The sequence below is a fragment of the Arachis hypogaea genome, chromosome 3 (assembly GCF_003086295.3).
Source record: "Arachis hypogaea cultivar Tifrunner chromosome 3, arahy.Tifrunner.gnm2.J5K5, whole genome shotgun sequence".
Classification (NCBI taxonomy): domain Eukaryota; kingdom Viridiplantae; phylum Streptophyta; class Magnoliopsida; order Fabales; family Fabaceae; genus Arachis; species Arachis hypogaea.
In genome coordinates this window covers 139,958,770-139,977,458 of record NC_092038.1, presented here as the reverse complement: position 1 = coordinate 139,977,458, position 18,689 = coordinate 139,958,770, and the positions used below count along the sequence as shown (strand labels likewise).

The following is an 18,689-nucleotide window of genomic DNA, read 5'->3' as shown; positions in this document are numbered from 1 at the left end:
CCTCTCAAATTTAAAGATTTGTTTCAAGGAATATGCAATGAATAAATTATCATGAAGTTTCAGATGGTGGAGATTTAATTATTCATTATAGTAGTTTGTGTGAGATTGTTTTGTGGGCACTTTTACTTGGTGAAGAAACTGTTTCATATAGTCCTAGAGCAGATAGAGACATACTTGTATCTTAATTTCTTCTCATGTGTTTTTTTCTGTTTTACATTTAGAAAGAATGTCATAGATCATATGTAAATTACATTATTTTTCAATTTGTTAAAACTTTAAGAGATCACATTCATAAGTTCAACGCATCATACACCCAATTTTCAGTTGTACCATTGATGCTAACACATATGTCTAATATTTCAGGCATTCTGGAGACTGAAACAAAAGTTCGAAAAAAAAATGAACATGTCAAGATTAATGTGATTAAATGTGGTTCTCATTCTATTAACAAATGGTGAAGAAAATGAATAAAATTTGAGACAATAATAAAAATTTTTTGTGACAAAATGTCCACCAACATTTCTTTTTAATACTTAATTATTTCATTACCCTCCGCTGCATGCATTGTGCAATAACAAGGCTACTTCACAAGACTTATGATGAATGCATTGCTTTGCATCCAAGTAAAAAAAAAATTTTGCTTGCGTCATTTATTGTATACAAAAAAAGTTCCAAACAATCACTTGATGATGTCACCTTTAATTTGAAATGATCAATTCTCATTTAAATACAAGCAAGCAAACAATTCTCAAAAGATTTGAGCTGATTTTTAAAGATCTTCTTCTTCTCCTCTTTTTTTTTTATATATTTATATTTCGTTATCATCATCGTTGTTACTGTCACCATCACTACCTCATGGTATTCTTTTTTCTTCTTTTCTCATTTAATTTATTTTTTTCTTCTTTTTTTCGCTGCTCTTTTTTATCATCACTATCATTATTATTATTATCATTGTTATCGTTATCGTCGTCATCGTTGCTATAGATATCATAGTTAAAAATTTCGATGTTAGAGTGAAAATATTTTGATATTATTTTTTAAATTTTTATGTGTTGTTTTATATATGAGATAAACATTCAATTCATCGAATGTGTAATGTTTTTTAGAAAGATTCAATATTTTTCTGTGTCGTATTACTAAACTTCTGGTGCCAATTCGGTGCTATCTTATTTCATTTTATAGAGTCAATGTGCTCTTTTAGTATGCAATTTACTTTCTACATTATATATCATTGTATTTAGATTTTGATAACACTTTAAACAAATTTCGATGCTATTTTTGTTTCTGACAAGAATTCAATCCAATAAGTGTGAACCTACTTTCATTCAACTAAATAAGATTGCAATACAGTACAGAGATATTCATTTAAGTTTAATATGAGAAGAAGTACTCTTAAAAAATAAAGTAAAAGCAACAGAAAAAAAAAAAGAAAGAAGAATAATAAAAAGCAAAAAAATACAATATTAAAAAAGGCATTTCTGTATTTTTGTAGCAAAATTTGAGTCTCAAAATTTAAAAATTCGGTGTTATTGTTAAGAAATTTCGGTGTTATTTTATTGCACAATTCAAAACTCTTCCTCCTTTATATTAGTGAGTAATTAGAGTGTGTAGATATGCTCTCACTAATAAAATTTATTTTTGTTGGTTTTAGATTAACTTGATTGAATTTGGTTAAAAAAAATTCGGATGTATATCAATAATGATTGATTAATGTTATATGTTATATTTTTTTATTTCTTACCTAATAATAAATATATTAAAAACTTTAAATTTTTAGTTTATAATTATAATTTTTTTTTTATATTTGATACGTTAACGAGCATTTTAAGATATTTGTTAATTAAGAGCTTGTTTGGATGAGTTTTTAAGAAAAGATATTTTTTTGAGTTATGTTTGTTTAAAAGATCTTGTGTAAAAGTAAAAGTAATTTTATGTTTGGATATCTCATACAAAAAGATCTTTTTATTTATCACTTATGTTTGGGTATAACAATATAAAAGTACTTTTTTATTTATTTATTACATGAAAAATATTTTTTAAAAGAAAAAAATCTTTAAAAAAAAATAAATTGCAACTTCTCAAAAAAGATGTTTTTTTTTTTATTTTTTAATGCTTTTATTTTTACTATTAAAAATTTACCAAACACACTAAAAAATAAAAAAAAAAACTTTTTTCATTAAAAAAAATATTTTTTTATCAAAATAATGACACCCCAACAAATATTTAATTATTTTTATTTAAGTAAACGAATTATTATTATTTTTAGAAAAAACATATTAAAGCACTTTCTAAGAATACTATAATTAAAAAATTTATATAAAAAATTACGAATCAAATATATATTTTTTATTTTTATATGTATTAAATATATTAATTTTTTTTTTACTTTTATTCTCTTAACCAATATCATTAAAACGTTTTTTAGTTAAATCCTTTTTAAACACACGTCTTCTGAATTGCTAGAATGTATGTGACTATTTTAATCCATTTTACTCCTTTTGCAAACTTAAGTGAGATGGTAAAAACTAAAAACTAAAAAAATAAGAAAACACTATTTTCTTTTTTTATTTACAACAAGGATTTTAATAACAATATGTCAAGATATCTGTTAAGAATATTAAAAAAATGAGAAAAGAGTAAATCGATTTTTGACTTTTTGGTGTATGAATATTTAAATTTTTAAATATTTAAAAATATATTTAAGTTTTTAACTTTTTTTTTTAATTTAGACACATTGATTTTTGGGTCTAATTTGTCTTATTTTAAAAATACTCTCACGTGTGCATCTGTATCAACTAGGTCAATATAATAGGAGTCATATTTTATTTTTTTATGAGAAAAACCCAAATCAGCCCCTGACAATTACCTCGAAAGACAACGAGGCCCTTGACAAAAAAAAAACCCCAACCCGGCCCCTGACAAAAAAAATAAACCCAACCCGGCCCCTGACAATTACTTCGAAAGGACAACGAGGCCCCTGTACAAAAAAAAAATCAATGTTATTTTTTTTGGCACAGGGGCTAATCTGTCCCAAAAAAAATTTATCAGGGGCCGGATTGGGTGTTTTTTTTTCTTGGGGGCCTCGTTGTCCTTTCGAGATAATTGTCAGGGGCCGGATAGGGTATTCACTCTTTTTTTATTGGGTCTGACAGAACCAAATGAATATGAGAGATTGATATGTCTAGGTTTTGAAAATATCAGAGACTTAAATGTATTTTTAAATCTTCGAGAACTTAAATATCCGCAGATCAAAAGGTGAAGAACTTATTTGTCCTTTTCTCTAAAAAGATAATTATTATTTATAAAAAAATACGGAAGCCACTTAGATAAAGATGCCTAAAATATCTTTTTTAAAGATATTTTTTAATAATTAAAATTTAACACATATAATATAATTAATTACGTCATGTTATTTTTGTCAAAATTAGGTTAGACAAATTAATTTGACCGAAAAATGGTAAATTAATTTAAATTGGTTTAAATTAATATTATTTTTTTATAGAAAATAACTAAAATACTCCTATTATATATATATATATATATATATATATATATATATATATATATATATATATATATATATATATTAATTTTGAGAATTCTAAATTCTAGCCCTCTTCTTCTTTGCCGTTGTAAGGTTAGGATTTAGAATTTTCAAAATTAATATATATATATATATATAAAGGGATAAGTATTGTTTTAGTCCCTAACGTTTAGGGTCAGAATCGAAATCGTCCCCAACGTAATTTTTGATTTAGAATCATCGTTTACGTTTTTTTCGTATTAAAATCGTCCTTTTAACTTTTTACGGACAAAAATACCCTCCACCACCACTAGCACCTTTACCACCACTACCACCTCCCTTACTCCACCACCACCACCTCCCTTACTGCCATCAAATATTAATAATCAGATTCAAGAACACCAACAATAACACATTATTTAAATTCAGAAATAACATCAAATTCAACAATAAAATTAACACACAACAACAATAAAATCAGAAAATAACAAATCAAAATCAAAATTAAAAAAAAAATAGAAACAGAAGCAGACACAAAAGCAGAATAAACAAACGCAGAAGCAGAAGCAGAAGCATAAGCAGAAGTAGAAGTGGAAGCATAAGCAGAAGCAAAAGCTCAAGCAGAAGCAGAAAGCAGAGTCCAAAGCAAGATGTAGAAGCTGAAGCAATAAGCAAAAGCAGAAACAAAAATGGGAAGGTGCAACACGCGAGGTGCAGCGGCGAGGTTAGCGGTGAGGTCAGCGACGACAGTGGCTCGCGTCTCTTCTCTCCCTCGCGATTCTTGACGGCAACGACGACGGTGACTCTAAACTTCGCCGGTGCCATCCTCTCTTCCCCCTCCCCTTCCCCTTCCCCCCTTTTCCTCCCCCTCTGGCCTTTCCCCTTTCCTTTCTCCTTCCCACGCATTTTTTTCCTTTTTTTTTTATTTTATAATTTTTTATTAGGATAGGGATAATTTAGTAATAAAATTTAAACTTTTATTAAAAAAGACGATTTTAATACGAAAAAAAATGTTAAGGATGATTTTAAATAAAAAATTACGTTGGAGACGGTTTCGATTCTGATCCTAAACGTTAGGGACCAAAACAATACTTACCCGTCTTTTTTAAAATAGGTATATTGTAGTAATTTTTTATAAAAAAAAATAATTTAAACGGTTTAAAATTTAATTTATTAGTTTTTCGGATAAACTAATTTATTCTGTCTAATTTTAATAAAAATAATACAGTTTAATTAATTATATGTGTTAAATTTTAATTATTAAAAAATATTTAAAAAAATATTTTTAACATCTTTATCTAAATAGCTCCTAAAAAATACACCTTAAAAATTTGTTAGCAAATCTTTTAAGAATTGTCATTTTCAGTATCTATTTGAAATTTTGAATACTAACCAGTAACCAGCAATAAAACAGGTAGAAAAATACTTTGATCTAACATAGCTTGGCCTTTATCATCCTACGATACTGACAGTTGGGACGCGTAGCATCTTATTAATTATTTTTTTACATTATTGATTCTAGACACTAACTACCCATGACATTCGAAAAATAATTAGAGCAACTCGAAAGGAATACTTTTTGGGTATTATTTTTTATTTTTATAGTAACTAAATTAATTTAAAATTAAAATTTGTATTAGATATAATATTTAAAATAATACTAATATTAATAAAAAAATACAGTATCATTTTAAAGAAAGACTAATATAATGCAGTAATTTATATATTTATTCATTAAATAAATATTATAATATTATTAATAAATTAAAATGAGATTAAACAATGGAGTGACAAATTTCATATTGAATATCAAATTAATTTTTATGATAGATATATGATCCTATAAATATTTATTTGATATTTTGTGAAATTTAAAATAAAATTAAAACTAAATATTAAAGATGCTATAGTGAAAAAAAAAAAGCAGCTCAACTAAATAATCACTTAGATTTTTTTTTAAGAGTAATTACCTGAAATTAGCTTTGCTATGTGAATTTAATTTGTTTTAAATATAGAATAATACACAAACATACCGCAAGAATATATAACATTACTAACATCACCAAAAACCAAAGCAAAGAGAATTATGCATTTATATATTCGTACTTCTTTTATTTTATGAATGAAATGAAATACATTACGTAGAACAACAATTAAACACAGACCATCATAATTCCATTATTGTTTTGGTTACTGTTTAAATAAATTAAATGACAGTGTCGATGCAGAATTCATTTTGAAAACGTTTCAAATTTATTTATTTATCTATTTATTTATGTTTTCAATTGAAAATGACATTCAACTTTATCCATTATTATTATTATTTTTAAATTTTAATGGTTGATGAGCATCACCAATTTAAAAAATATAGTAAAATCGGATGAGAATATTGAATATTGAACCATATGAATATTGAACCAAAATGAAAACCATGAGCAATAGAATATTAGGATGCTCCCAAGATATAAAATAAATTTTTGATGTTTTCATTCCATTGTCCTGGCATAGCAAATAAGCAAATAACAACATTTGCCATTTCAATTGTTTTTAAATTTTTATTCAAACTACTACTATAATTTGTTTTCATAAAATATCATTTAAAATAGGAGTTTTCCCATAAATAAAACATAAATAGTTAATCCTTCTTTGTCTTGTTCCCAATATATATATATTTTACTGTTTTTTGGTAAGCGACAAACTTTCTAAATATTTCCATTTAAAAAAAAAAAGATAAAAATGCCAAAAAAATACATTTAAAAATATCACTATACCCCATTATTGATCTCAAAATAGAAATTAATAACATCTACTATATACGTGAGTTAAGAAATTAAAAAAAAAAAACAATAAAACTCTACAAACAAACAAAATAACTAACCAAACTAAAAATATAGTTGAAAATTTTTATATTAGAGTGGAGGTATTTTGATATTAATTTAAATAAATTTATTACTATTTTTATTTTTAACAAGAATTTATTCTAATAAATATGAATTTAGATTCGTTTAACTAAATAAAATTACTATATAATATAGTACAAACTATTTTAAGTCTAATATAAAAAGTAATACTCATAAAAAAAGTTAAAACAATAGAAAAAAGAAAAAAAAAGAATAATTAATAATAAAAAGAAAAAATACTCCATTAAATAAATTATGCATAATTTAAAACAACTCCTTCTCTTCATCATCATTTCACATTTTCATCATTTTTGTTTCACATTTTTAACAAAAACTTAATTATAATACAAATAGTACAAACTATTTCAAGTCTAATATGAAAAGTAATGCTCCTAAAATAAGTAAGAATAACAGATAAAAAAAAATTAATAATAATAATAATAATAATAATAATAATAATAATAATAATAATAAAATACAGTATTACATAAATTATGCATAATTTAAAATCTATCATCCTCCTCTTCCCCTTTTTCATCATCATCATTATTATTATTTTACATTCTCATAATTTTTACTTTAGCATCTTAACAAGAACTTATGTCACAGTTCCAAAATTTTGGTACCAAATTTGAGAGTATCAGCATAACTCAACTCCTCATCCTCATCATCATTATCATCTTTTTATTTTTTTGTTTATCTTTTTTTTTTTGTTTTATATTCTCATTATTCTTCTTATTTTACCCTCCTAACAATAATAAAAACAAAAAAAAATACATAATACTGTAAAATCATCAAGAATAAAAGAAAAAAAAAAGAAAATATAACAATAAAAGAACAATGACAAAAAAAATACATAAAAAAGGAAAAAAATACAAAAAAAGGAAAAAGATATAAATATTCACATTCATAGCTAAAAAATTAAAACTTATAAACATGCTTTCGTTAATAAAATTAATTTTTGTTGACCCTAAAAAAAAATACCATCAAATGCATTATGTTAGATATCATGGTAACTTATTTACTATCCCATTCTATTAAAGATAGTCTTTAACATTATAAAATTAGAATTCTTGCACTAAAATATTAAAATTCTAACTTCTAATAATACACATAATAAATGTAAAATTTACTCTTTTTTATTTCTTTTTTAGTAAATTTAACAAATATACTTAAAAAGCATTAACAAAATTGAGTAAAAATGATCTCTCCTATTTTAATAATAATATTATCTTTTACAGAACTATGTAAAATGAAAAAAAAATATTTATGGAATAATATTACAAAAAATAAGAAAGAGATTATTAATTTCCAAATCTAAATTTTAAAAGTAGATTCCACGTTCCACATATGGGTAAACTGTAAATGCTAGATGAATTGATGAGATATCCTGATTAGGCAAGAGAAGATGGTGAAAAATTTTTCTATTTTGAAAAAAAAAAAAAAAGTTAGAAATTATAGAGTGGTCCCCACCTGCATAGCTCAGTCTCTCTCTTCCACGAGCTCCACCATACAAAAACAGAGTCTCTCTCTCTCTAGATTATGAATAGCTTCTCTGTTTCTTTCTCTTTCTCTCTCCAAAGATTATTTGTCTGGTTCCTTGCAAGAGGCAAGAGCCAAGAGGTTGCTCTGTACTGTAACCGAGAAGAAGAAGAAGAAGTAACAACAAAACCTCTTCTTTACACTCCTTCAATTCCTCCATAAAAGGAAAACAAAAAAAACTCGACTTGTTCCTCTTCCTCTCGTCTTTTTCATGCTTTGCACATGTGAAGCTAGCTACCTCTGATGGGTTTTTGTTCTTGATCCTGTGCCACTGAGATATAACAAAGAAGAAGAAGAAAAAGTTAACCTTTTTCTTAGCTGAATGCTTGGCCATTCCCAGTGAGAAGTAGCTGATTGTGCAACTACCGGTGAGGTTTGGTGCTGCTTGCAGCTACAAATAAGTCTTTTCCATTAAGTGGGGTATGCTTACTTTTATCAAATTTGCATTTTTTTTTTCAAAAAAAAAAAAAAAGAATTTCAATTCTGAGTTTTGTTTTTTGGTGGTGGGTCTTTGGTAGTTGATGCTAGTTTTATTGCGTCTTGATTTAAGTTCTGTTATGCTTATCCATGCATAATCTCTGGCAAAAAGCTCCAACATTTTTGTTCTGGTTGTGCTGAGCTCTTTTTTTTTTTGTAGGTAGTTCATTTTATTGCTGGATCAGTATAAGGATTCGAATAATTTTATGTATGTGGATTATTGAAATTGGGTTGTCATTGTTTTTCCGTGAACCAGTTGTTAAAATCTGCAGTGTTGCTTTGTTTTCCAGATTCTATAGGTTGGTTTGGATCCGTTGTTGGAATGGGCATGAATGCCAAGTGTGCTCGAATTTGAATGCCAATCTGTTGGAAATTCCAGTGTTTACTGAGGAAGAGGGACCCAAGATTGCATAGGTGTTATTAGTGTGAAATCATTGAACTGTGCTGAAATGGCTTCGAGGGTAGAGAGTGATGAAGATGGCGATAACAAAGGTAGTATGTGGGATTTGGATCAGAAGCTTGACCAGCCTATGGATGAAGAGGCAGGAAGGCTCAAGAACATGTACAGAGAAAAAGTATGATGCAGCATTGCAAATTGTTTTTACATTCTTTCTATTTCTCTTGTTGCTAGATTACTTTCCTTATTTTTATTGGGTCGAGGAAATTCGATATATTAAACCTAACCTATCTTTTGTCATTTTTTCTTCTTATAGGAATGAATATTTGTAACAATGATTTCAACAATCAACATTAAATTGTTCAATTAATGTACTTATCTCGGAAAGTTGTTTATAGTGGCCGGACTTCATCAAGAGACTATTTGTAGTTTTGGAATTAAAATGAATGCTTGTTATCTTTTAATTTGGTTGAGAAATCTAAATGCATTTAAACAATACCACCTGTCTCCTTTTGAAATCTAGATACCTTAAAGCTATTTGATTATATATCAAAATTTTAATTTGGTTGAAGTTATTTGAAGTGTCTGAGTCTGACAGGATATTCATCGTTCACTATACAAATACAATTATAGGTTACTATCTTTAGCTAATGGAATTTGGTGTATGTGTATAATTCTGTTTTTGATGAAGTTTTCATTTGTTCAGAAATTTTCTGCAGTGCTGCTTCTGCGGCTTGCATTCCAGAGTCTTGGTGTGGTATATGGGGATTTGGGCACTTCGCCCTTGTATGTTTTCTACAACACATTTCCTCATGGAGTGAAAGATCCAGAAGATGTAATCGGAGCTCTTTCCTTGATTATCTACTCTCTTACTTTGGTGCCGCTCCTCAAATATGTCTTTGTTGTATTAAGAGCAAACGACAATGGCCAAGGTATAGTTTCTTTCGTTAATTTTTGGCTTTAAAACTGTATAAAGAAAATAAATAGTACTTATTATAACTTCAAAGATTGATAGCCGACCCTCCCTTTCTTAATCTTTAATGATCTTTCAACAAGATTCATCTAGAATTTTACGTTAAATGAGTGGATTTACTAGACAAGATAGATTAGAAATGAATGTAAGTGAGAAAGTTGGTATAGCAACTATCGTAGAAAAGATGATAGACTAAGGTTTAAGGTTTTCACATTGTTATAAATAGGGATAGGTGCTTTGTGCCTTTGTCTTCCGGACCGTACTTTATCATATTAGATTATAGAGTAGTTCTAGTGGCATGAAAATCAATTTGCCAATTGGCAAGAAATGCTAGGCTAATCAGTCATGAAAGGGTTTCTTGTTAAGGGAGGAGAGAGAAAAATTAGTTTCAATAGTCCACAACCTCAATAGTAATACATAGAGGTAGATGGAGATTAAGAGAAACAATGGGTGAAACCATCAAGAAAATATTTAGGATTGAATGGTTTGTGTTAGTTTCCAATGCAATACTAAAGTTTGATTTATGTAATTAACACCACTTAGTGGAAAGGCATGTTTTTTTATTATTGTATAGTCTTTTCTATGTATGTTTTTATTGAATGGATAAGGTCAGACTTCTCATGAATAAGTGTTGATAGATTAACTAATTGGATTCTTTCATAATTGTAAGTAAAATGCACTAGTTTTACATAGGATTTGTAAGTATGCCAGATTTAGACTGCTGAGCTGCAATGAAGTTTTTTCCAAACTAACATTTGTGGAGCAGGGGGAACATTTGCGCTTTATTCCTTGCTTTGCCGGCATGCCAAGATTAAAACCATTCCAAACCAGCATCGCACCGATGAAGAGCTTACAACGTATAGTCGGTCAACCTTCCAGGAAAAGTCATTTGCTGCAAAAACTAAGAGATGGTTAGAGGAACAGGCAACTAGGAGGAGTGCCATTCTTATTCTTGTCCTTGTTGGCACCTGCATGGTGATTGGAGATGGGATTCTGACCCCAGCTATATCCGGTATGACTTATTTTCTTCTCTAGATTATCTCTGTTAAAGCATGTACCTGGTCCAGTTTCTGATATTTCTCCCATATAATTTGGTGGGGTGCACACAATACCCTGTGCCATTCATCATGATGGAGAAGAAAACCATGCCATATTCATATTTTATTTGTTTCTCACATTGTGTAGTTTTATATAAGGATCTTGAGAAGACTTAGATTGGTTGTCATGTGAATGCAATTCAACTGAAACTTGTAAGGCCGTGGTGTTTTCTCTTAAAACTATGCTACAACCGATAAATCAGCCTATTGATATTACTATTTGAGTAAGTGGTGGGCTGGGCATTTGTCAGGATGTCGTTCCAATCTTAAGCATGATTTTTAATGATTGTTTTCTGGTTTGTTCAATGATCAATGAACTTCTTTCGTTATACTAAGGTTGATGAAATGATTTGGAAATAAAGGATGATGGCAACAGCAAGATTTGTCTCGCTAGGTGAGGTTGTCTATTGATCCATGTCATAAAGATTTGACAAAGTTCTATTTTAGCTTTCAATGGCATGAGACAACTTTCCCCTTTTATCCGAGTTTGGGACTAGTTATGTAAACTTTCATTTATTTTAACATAGGCTGACTTGAATTGGAAATAAAAGAAATGGAAGAAATCTTGTATGCGATGGCATATCTTACAATTGGATCCTAACATTCTACCCTCTTCCACCAGCCTCGTCGGGCTCATTGTGCACTAGCCCCTTGACTAGTCTTGGGTGAATATTACAATGCTGATATCGACGCTCGCGCCACTCAGTTGCATCGAAAACATGGTGGAAGCTTCTGATACAAGGGCAATGAGAAAGGCCAATGCCTTACAAGAAACCCCACCCAAACAAAAAAAACCAACACACTAGGAATTTGTGTTGAATTCTATTCTTTTCTAAGTTTTTCTTTTATATGTATTGTAGTGACGAAGGTTGTCGAGATCAATCTACTTTTCTGCAACTATTCCCCCCAACACACATTTGTTTCTCTCTGGTTTTCCCCCTTATAATCTTATTCTTAATACATTTCCAATATATTTTGAGAGATTCATTGCCATATCTTCTGTTGCAGTTTTGTCAGCAGCTGGTGGCATCAAGGTAAATAAGCCACATATGAGTAATGGTATGGTTCTCCACCTACCACTTATGTATAAGTGCTTATAGTTTTCAAATCTTTAGTTCATCAGTGTTGAAGACATTCTTTCTGCCTGGATTACAGGTGTGGTTGTCCTGGTTGCTGTCGTAATATTGGTCGGGTTTTTCAGCATGCAACATTATGGTACAGATAGAGTTAGTTGGCTCTTTGCTCCAATTGTCCTCCTTTGGTTTCTCCTAATTGGAGGCATAGGTATATTTAACATCTGGAAACATGGAAGCAGTGTTCTAAAAGCATTCTCGCCGGTGTATATATATCGCTATTTCAAAAGAGGAGGACAGGAAGGCTGGACTTCCCTCGGTGGTATCATGCTCAGTATAACAGGTAATTTAAACTCTTATTTCCTTATTCTATTAATAGTTGCTCTTGGACTTGACAATTTGTGATGATTTTTTCTCAGGGACGGAGGCTCTTTTTGCCGACTTAGCTCATTTTCCAGTCTCAGCTGTACAGCTTGCATTTACATTAATTGTGTTTCCTTGCCTTCTTTTAGCCTATTCCGGTCAAGCTGCTTACCTTATGAATAACTTGGATCATTCGCAAGATGTTTTCTATCGTTCTATTCCAGGTTCGTTTGTTATACTGGCATAATCATATTAAATTAAAAGATGATTTGTCTTCCAAATTATAAATCTCTATGTACTGACTCAAACAATTTTTTCATTTCCAAATTCTTAGTTTATAGTGTATTCTTCTATTTTTGGTGCCAAACTTTTTGTTCCTTTCTCCCTACTTGAATCAACTTACACATATTCCTATGGTACATATATTAGCCAAATTTCCACAGTAGCTTTTTCCTATTACTTGGAATTGTTTGTTTCTTAAGATGATTATCCTTTAATTCTGCAGATAGAATATACTGGCCAGTGTTTGTCGTTGCAACCGCAGCGGCTATAGTTGCAAGCCAGGCCACAATAACAGCAACCTTTTCAATTATTAAGCAAGCTCTTGCTCATGGATGTTTCCCAAGAGTTAAAGTTGTATATACATCAAAGACATTCCTTGGCCAGATATATATTCCGGACATCAATTGGATCCTTATGATTCTTTGCATTTCTGTTACTGCTGGGTTTGAAAATCAAAACCAGATTGGTAATGCATATGGTAAGTTTTTTCCCTTAGTTCACTATTATGAGTATTTTCATGCCATTGGAAGACATTTCTGATGCTCAATTATATTAACAAAATGTCACATGAAATGTAAAAAAGAGCAATGCTACATGACCAGTAATAATTTGCATCCATATTTACAGGGGTTTTGCACACAAGAAGCATATAGTTTGCATCTATATTTACCAGAGTTTTGCACACATGAATCAATACATTTTGTACTCACATTTTTTCAGAGTTTGCACACGAGTTGTGTAGTTTCTCATGTAGAAATCCATCCTATATTATGATCATGCTTTTTTTTTGTCATTTTAGCTGAGCATGAGTTAATCTAGTTTTTTTTTTCTTATAGATTTTTTAACACATATCAGCTCATCCTTCTTTTCAGTGTGCATTTAATTGTAAAATTATCAATGACATGGCAGGTACTGCAGTGGTGATAGTCATGCTGGTTACAACATTCCTTATGATTATGATCATGATATTAGTGTGGCGCTGCCATTGGATTCTTGTTCTCATCTTCACCGGCTTATCATTAATTGTCGAATGCACATATTTTTCCTCTGTACTCTTCAAAATTGATCAAGGTGGATGGGTTCCCTTGGTAATTGCCGGAGCATTTCTTGTTATCATGTATGTTTGGCACTATGGCACGGTGAAGCGCTATGAGTTTGAAATGCATAGTAAGGTCTCAATGGCATGGATTCTAGGCCTTGGCCCTAGTTTGGGGCTGGTTCGAGTCCCGGGAATTGGACTAGTCTACACAGAGCTTGCAAGTGGAGTACCCCACATCTTTTCTCATTTCATCACCAACCTCCCAGCAATCCATTCAGTTGTAGTTTTCGTATGCGTCAAGTATCTTCCTGTCTACACAGTCCCAGAAGAAGAGAGATTCCTTGTCAAGAGGATTGGACCTAAGAATTTCCGCATGTTTCGATGTGTGGCAAGATATGGATACAAAGACCTGCATAAGAAAGATGAGAGTTTTGAGAAAAAGCTCTTTGATAACCTTTTCATGTTTGTTCGGCTCGAATCTATGATGGAAGGGTGTTCGGATTCGGACGAATACAGCTTATGTGGACAGAAAACAGTGCAGTCCATGGATGGCATGTTGAGTAACAATGGAAACACAAGAACTGCATCATCCAATATGGATATATCAGTTTCCTCACTAGATTCAATAGAACCGGCTAAATCTCCACCGCATGTGAAATCCTCCGGTCAAACAAGCAGCCAGACCGAGGTGGACGAACTCGAGTTCTTGAATAACAACAGGGATGCTGGGGTGGTTCACATACTAGGGAACACTGTGGTGAGGGCAAGGAGAGATTCAAGGTTCTACAAGAAAATAGCAGTTGATTATATATATGCATTCCTTAGGAAGATATGCAGGGAAAATAGTGTGATCTTCAATGTTCCCCATGAAAGTCTCTTAAATGTGGGTCAGATTTTCTATGTATAGCCCCAACATTGCTTACTGTATCATATCAAGGTATAACCTATGATGCAATTTTAAAGCAAGTCACTCACTCAGACTTTTTTGTTTTTTTGGGTGGCAATCATGTTGAAATAAGTTGTGTAGTTTCTTTTCATGAATTTAGGTTGGTTCTCTTTGATTTCATGCTGTCTAAATATTTGCGATAGGATAAATGAATATTTGGGTCTAAACTATAGAAATTAAAGGTTTAGTAGAATATATAAATGTTCTTCTAACATGCATAATACATGACATAGGTGGTTTAGTGGGTTAACTGATTGTTATAACTTATAAATAGAACCACATAAACAAGAGTCAAATTTTAAAACTTTTTTTTTTTTTTAAATTGCTTGGAACTAATAGTGTTGATTAATGATTACGTGAAGTAGTAATTCGGTCATAAATTGTTTGCAATGCTGTTGCTTCACCGGAAGTGCTCAAAATGGTTGTTGGAGGGAGCTTTCGATCAAAGAAGTTACTCACATAAAGATACTTGAAACATTTTTTAAAAAAAAAAAAATTTTTAGTAATTAAAAGTTAACACATGTAATCGAATAAATCGTATTATTTTTGTTAAAATTAGACCGACCAAATTAATTTAACTAAAAAACATGTAAACCAAATTTTAAATTGGTCTAAATTAATATTTTTTTTATAATATGATTACAATATTTCTATTATAAAAATAATTAAAATATTTCTATATATATTAGAGTTCTCAAAATTAATATATATAATAAGAATATTTTAATCATTTTTTATAAAAAAATATTAATTTAGATCGATTCAAAATTTGGTTTATTGGTTTTTTAGTCAAACCGATTTGTCTGGGTTAATTTTGACAAAAATAATATAATTTAATCGATTATATATGTTAAATTTTAATGATTAGAAAACGTCTTAAAAAAAACGTTTTTTTTTGTGACTAAACAGAAAAGAAAGAAAAATAAAGACAAAACTAAATTAATTGGCTAGGTTCATATCTAAATCTATTAGATGTTAAAACTCACTCCATGGTTGACTCCAATTCGAGTGAATGTCCGCGCCAGAAGCAGCTGCATTAGCCATACAATCTGCAAGACTATTTGCATTCCTCTGAATTAAAATAATAGAGACTCTCCAAATCCAATTCATAACCTCCTTTATATGCTTTGCCAAATCCCATTCCGGAATATTCTTACCAAGCATTCTTTGGTTTACTAAGAAAAGAGCTTCTAAACAGTTTGTTTCACAAATAACCTCACGAAATCCACTATCCCAAGCAAGAAGTAAACCTCTCCAAATTGCATACAATTCAGCAAAAAGAACACTGCACACTTCGACTTTTTCAATGCAACCTTTCAACCAACATCCATCAGAATTGCGAATGATACAACCAAAACCAGCATAGCCAAAAGGAGCAAAACAAATAGCATCAGAATTCAATTTAACATAATAGACTGGAGGTGGAACCCAATGCAAACAAAGTGAAGGAGGAGACAAAGATTGATGCATAGCAAAAATAGTGTGAAACTCCCTTACTGAACTACGAATCAAACTCACCATTTTACTAGCACTCCAAGAGTCATCTATATTAAATAAGTTATGATTCCAGCTTCCCCAAATCCACCAGATGGTCGAAAAGAAAAGAAAAATATCTCTACTCCTTGCACCTCTGTAGAGCCAATCACGTAAATCCGAGTTATCTGAATACAGGCTTAAAAGGTTCCAGACCTCCTTGGCACTAGGGCACTCCCAAAGACAATGAAAAATGAATTCAGAACCATTCTGACACCGATGACAGGTGCTAGATAAAGTTAAGTCACGGCCCAAACGAAACTCTGCCGTAGGAATAGCATTATGAAGACTGAGCCAAATCAAGAACTTGTACTTCTCAAGAATATACAGTCGCTATACCCAGAACCAATTATCATGCTCATTCCAGTCAAACTTTCTTTTGGCTAGCCAACTGTACCCACTCCTAACTTAGTAGAGTCTAGAAGATGCCACACCCCATGACCAATCCGAACTCTCTCCAGCATTCAAATGCGGATTATAAGCATTCAAACGCTGTTTGACATCTTCTGGAATGTTAGAGAAAACATCATGGAGATTCTATTGACCATCTTTCCAAACGTCTCTAATAGTTAAATCAGAGTCAGATATATGTACAAAAGGGACATCTTGAGCAATTGGACCCTCAATACTCCAATTGTCAAACCAAAAAGATTGATCAAGTGACCCAACGCATCAAGAGAAGTCATCCTTAAAAGCACCAAAAGCCTTTGAGATACTCTTCCAAACATGACAAGCATTGCAAGGGATAGGACCATCTAAAACTCACTCATTCCTCAGATACTTCGCCCTCAATAGAGCAACCCAAGGTTTGTCCTGACAATGAAAAAGTTGCCAAACCAATTTACCAAGTAAAGATATATTAACACATGCAGGATCTCTAACACCCAGACCACCAAATTTCTTTGGAGTGATCACGGTCCTCCAATTAACAAGAGAAAGACCTCTGCCATCAACTTGACCCTTCCAAAGGAAATGTCTCATCATAGAAGATAATTTATCGCAAACCCAATTTGGAAAAAAGGATACCTACATATGATAGACAGGAATGGATGCTGCAACAGAATTGATTAGGCAAAGTCTCCCTACTTTATTTAGAAGCCTTCCTTTCCAGTTAGCTAATCTTCTCCTCACCTTTTCAATCACCGAATGAAAAGAAGCCCTACGAGTACGGGAATGATTAAGGTTAATTCCAAGATATCTTCCTAATTTCAAAGCAAAACGTATTAAAGAAATACTAGTAAAAATATCTCTTCTACGAGCAGTCACATTTTTAGAACAAAAAGCTTTAGACTTTTCAAGATTCACTTTCATACCAGATGCCTTGCAAAAAATGTTAAGAGAATGCATGACCATTTGGACCTGACTCTTTGTAGCCTGACAGAAAAGTAAGAGATCATTTGCAAACATCAAATGAAAAAATTTTGGTCCACCCCAGTGACAGAAACTGGTTTCCACACACCCTCAACCACCTTATGAAATATATAGCAAGCAAGTCTTTCCATACAAAGCACAAATAAGTAAGAAGACATTGGATCTCCCTATCTAAGCCCCCTTCTAGGAGCAAAACTATCCAATCTATTCCCATTCCACATAATAGAAATAGATGATGCACGGACACAATTCATAATCAAATTAACAGTGATGATAGAAAAATCAAAAGCAATGAGAGTACTCTCCAAAAACCTCCAATCCACCCTATCATAAGCTTTTTCAAGATCAATTTTAAAAGTAAGAGTACATTTCTTGAATTTTGTGTGCTTCATGAAATTCAAAATTTCTTGGACCACAATAATATTATCAGGAGCACCACGACCCGAAATAAAACCTCCTTGTAAAGGACTAACAATATCTGGAAGAAAAGGTTGAAGTCGATTAGTCAATAATTTGGTGATAATTTTATAAACAACATTACATAAGCTAATAGGCATGAAATCCTTCTTAAAGGTATCGTTATCAATTTTAGGAATAAGTACAATTAGAGTTTGCATGATGCTAGGATTTAAGTACTCTCTCAAAAAAGCGCTCCGGACAATATTCCAAATCTCAGTGCCTACTATCTCCCAATATTCTTTAAAAAAATAAGCTTGAAAGCCATCTAGACCAGGAGTCTTAAAAGAGCTCATACTGAATACTACTGACTTGACTTCTGCAAAAGAGACATGGTCAATTAACCTAGCACAAGCCTCGGTGCTTAGAGTGGACATCGAAACACCCCCTAAACAATCAACCTCAACCTCTTCCGTTGTATCAAAGAGATTCTTGTAAAAAGAGAGGGCTTCTTCCTGGAGAATATCTGGATCAGTAGACCAAGACCCATCTCTAACATATAATCCATGTACTCTATTATGGTTACTACGCACCAAAGTCTGAAGATGAAAGAATTTAGTGTTTCTATTCCCATACTTGACCCACTGCTCTCTAGATTTCTGGTACCCAAAAAGTTCCTCTTACAATAAAAGCCTATTGTAATCTTTCCTCAGTTCAGCTTCTTTAATTCTCAGAGATAACACATCGGTAACCTCCAAACACCGTTAAATCTGATCA

General features: G+C 31.1%; 1 protein-coding gene across 8 annotated transcripts; it reads left to right on the top strand.

Annotated features, from left to right (window-relative positions):
* Nucleotides 1–7,907: 7,907 nt before the first annotated feature.
* Nucleotides 7,908–14,730, top strand: LOC112734621 (potassium transporter 10). 8 transcript variants are annotated; one of them, XM_025784019.3, is made up of 10 exons: nt 7,936–8,385; nt 8,603–8,650; nt 8,733–9,017; nt 9,546–9,771; nt 10,579–10,824; nt 11,918–11,968; nt 12,065–12,325; nt 12,402–12,569; nt 12,851–13,105; nt 13,537–14,730. In XM_025784019.3, exons 3-10 carry the CDS (start codon nt 8,892–8,894, stop codon nt 14,571–14,573), a joined length of 2,370 nt encoding a protein of 789 aa, XP_025639804.1. In that variant the 5' UTR covers nt 7,936–8,385; nt 8,603–8,650; nt 8,733–8,891; the 3' UTR covers nt 14,574–14,730. The 8 variants fall into 8 exon arrangements, with proteins under 8 accessions (XP_025639805.1, XP_025639803.1, XP_025639804.1 ...); XM_025784021.3 differs by having other exon boundaries at nt 7,945–8,333; XM_072233698.1 differs by having other exon boundaries at nt 7,966–8,333; nt 8,607–8,650.
* The last annotated feature ends 3,959 nt before the right edge of the window (nt 14,731–18,689 follow it).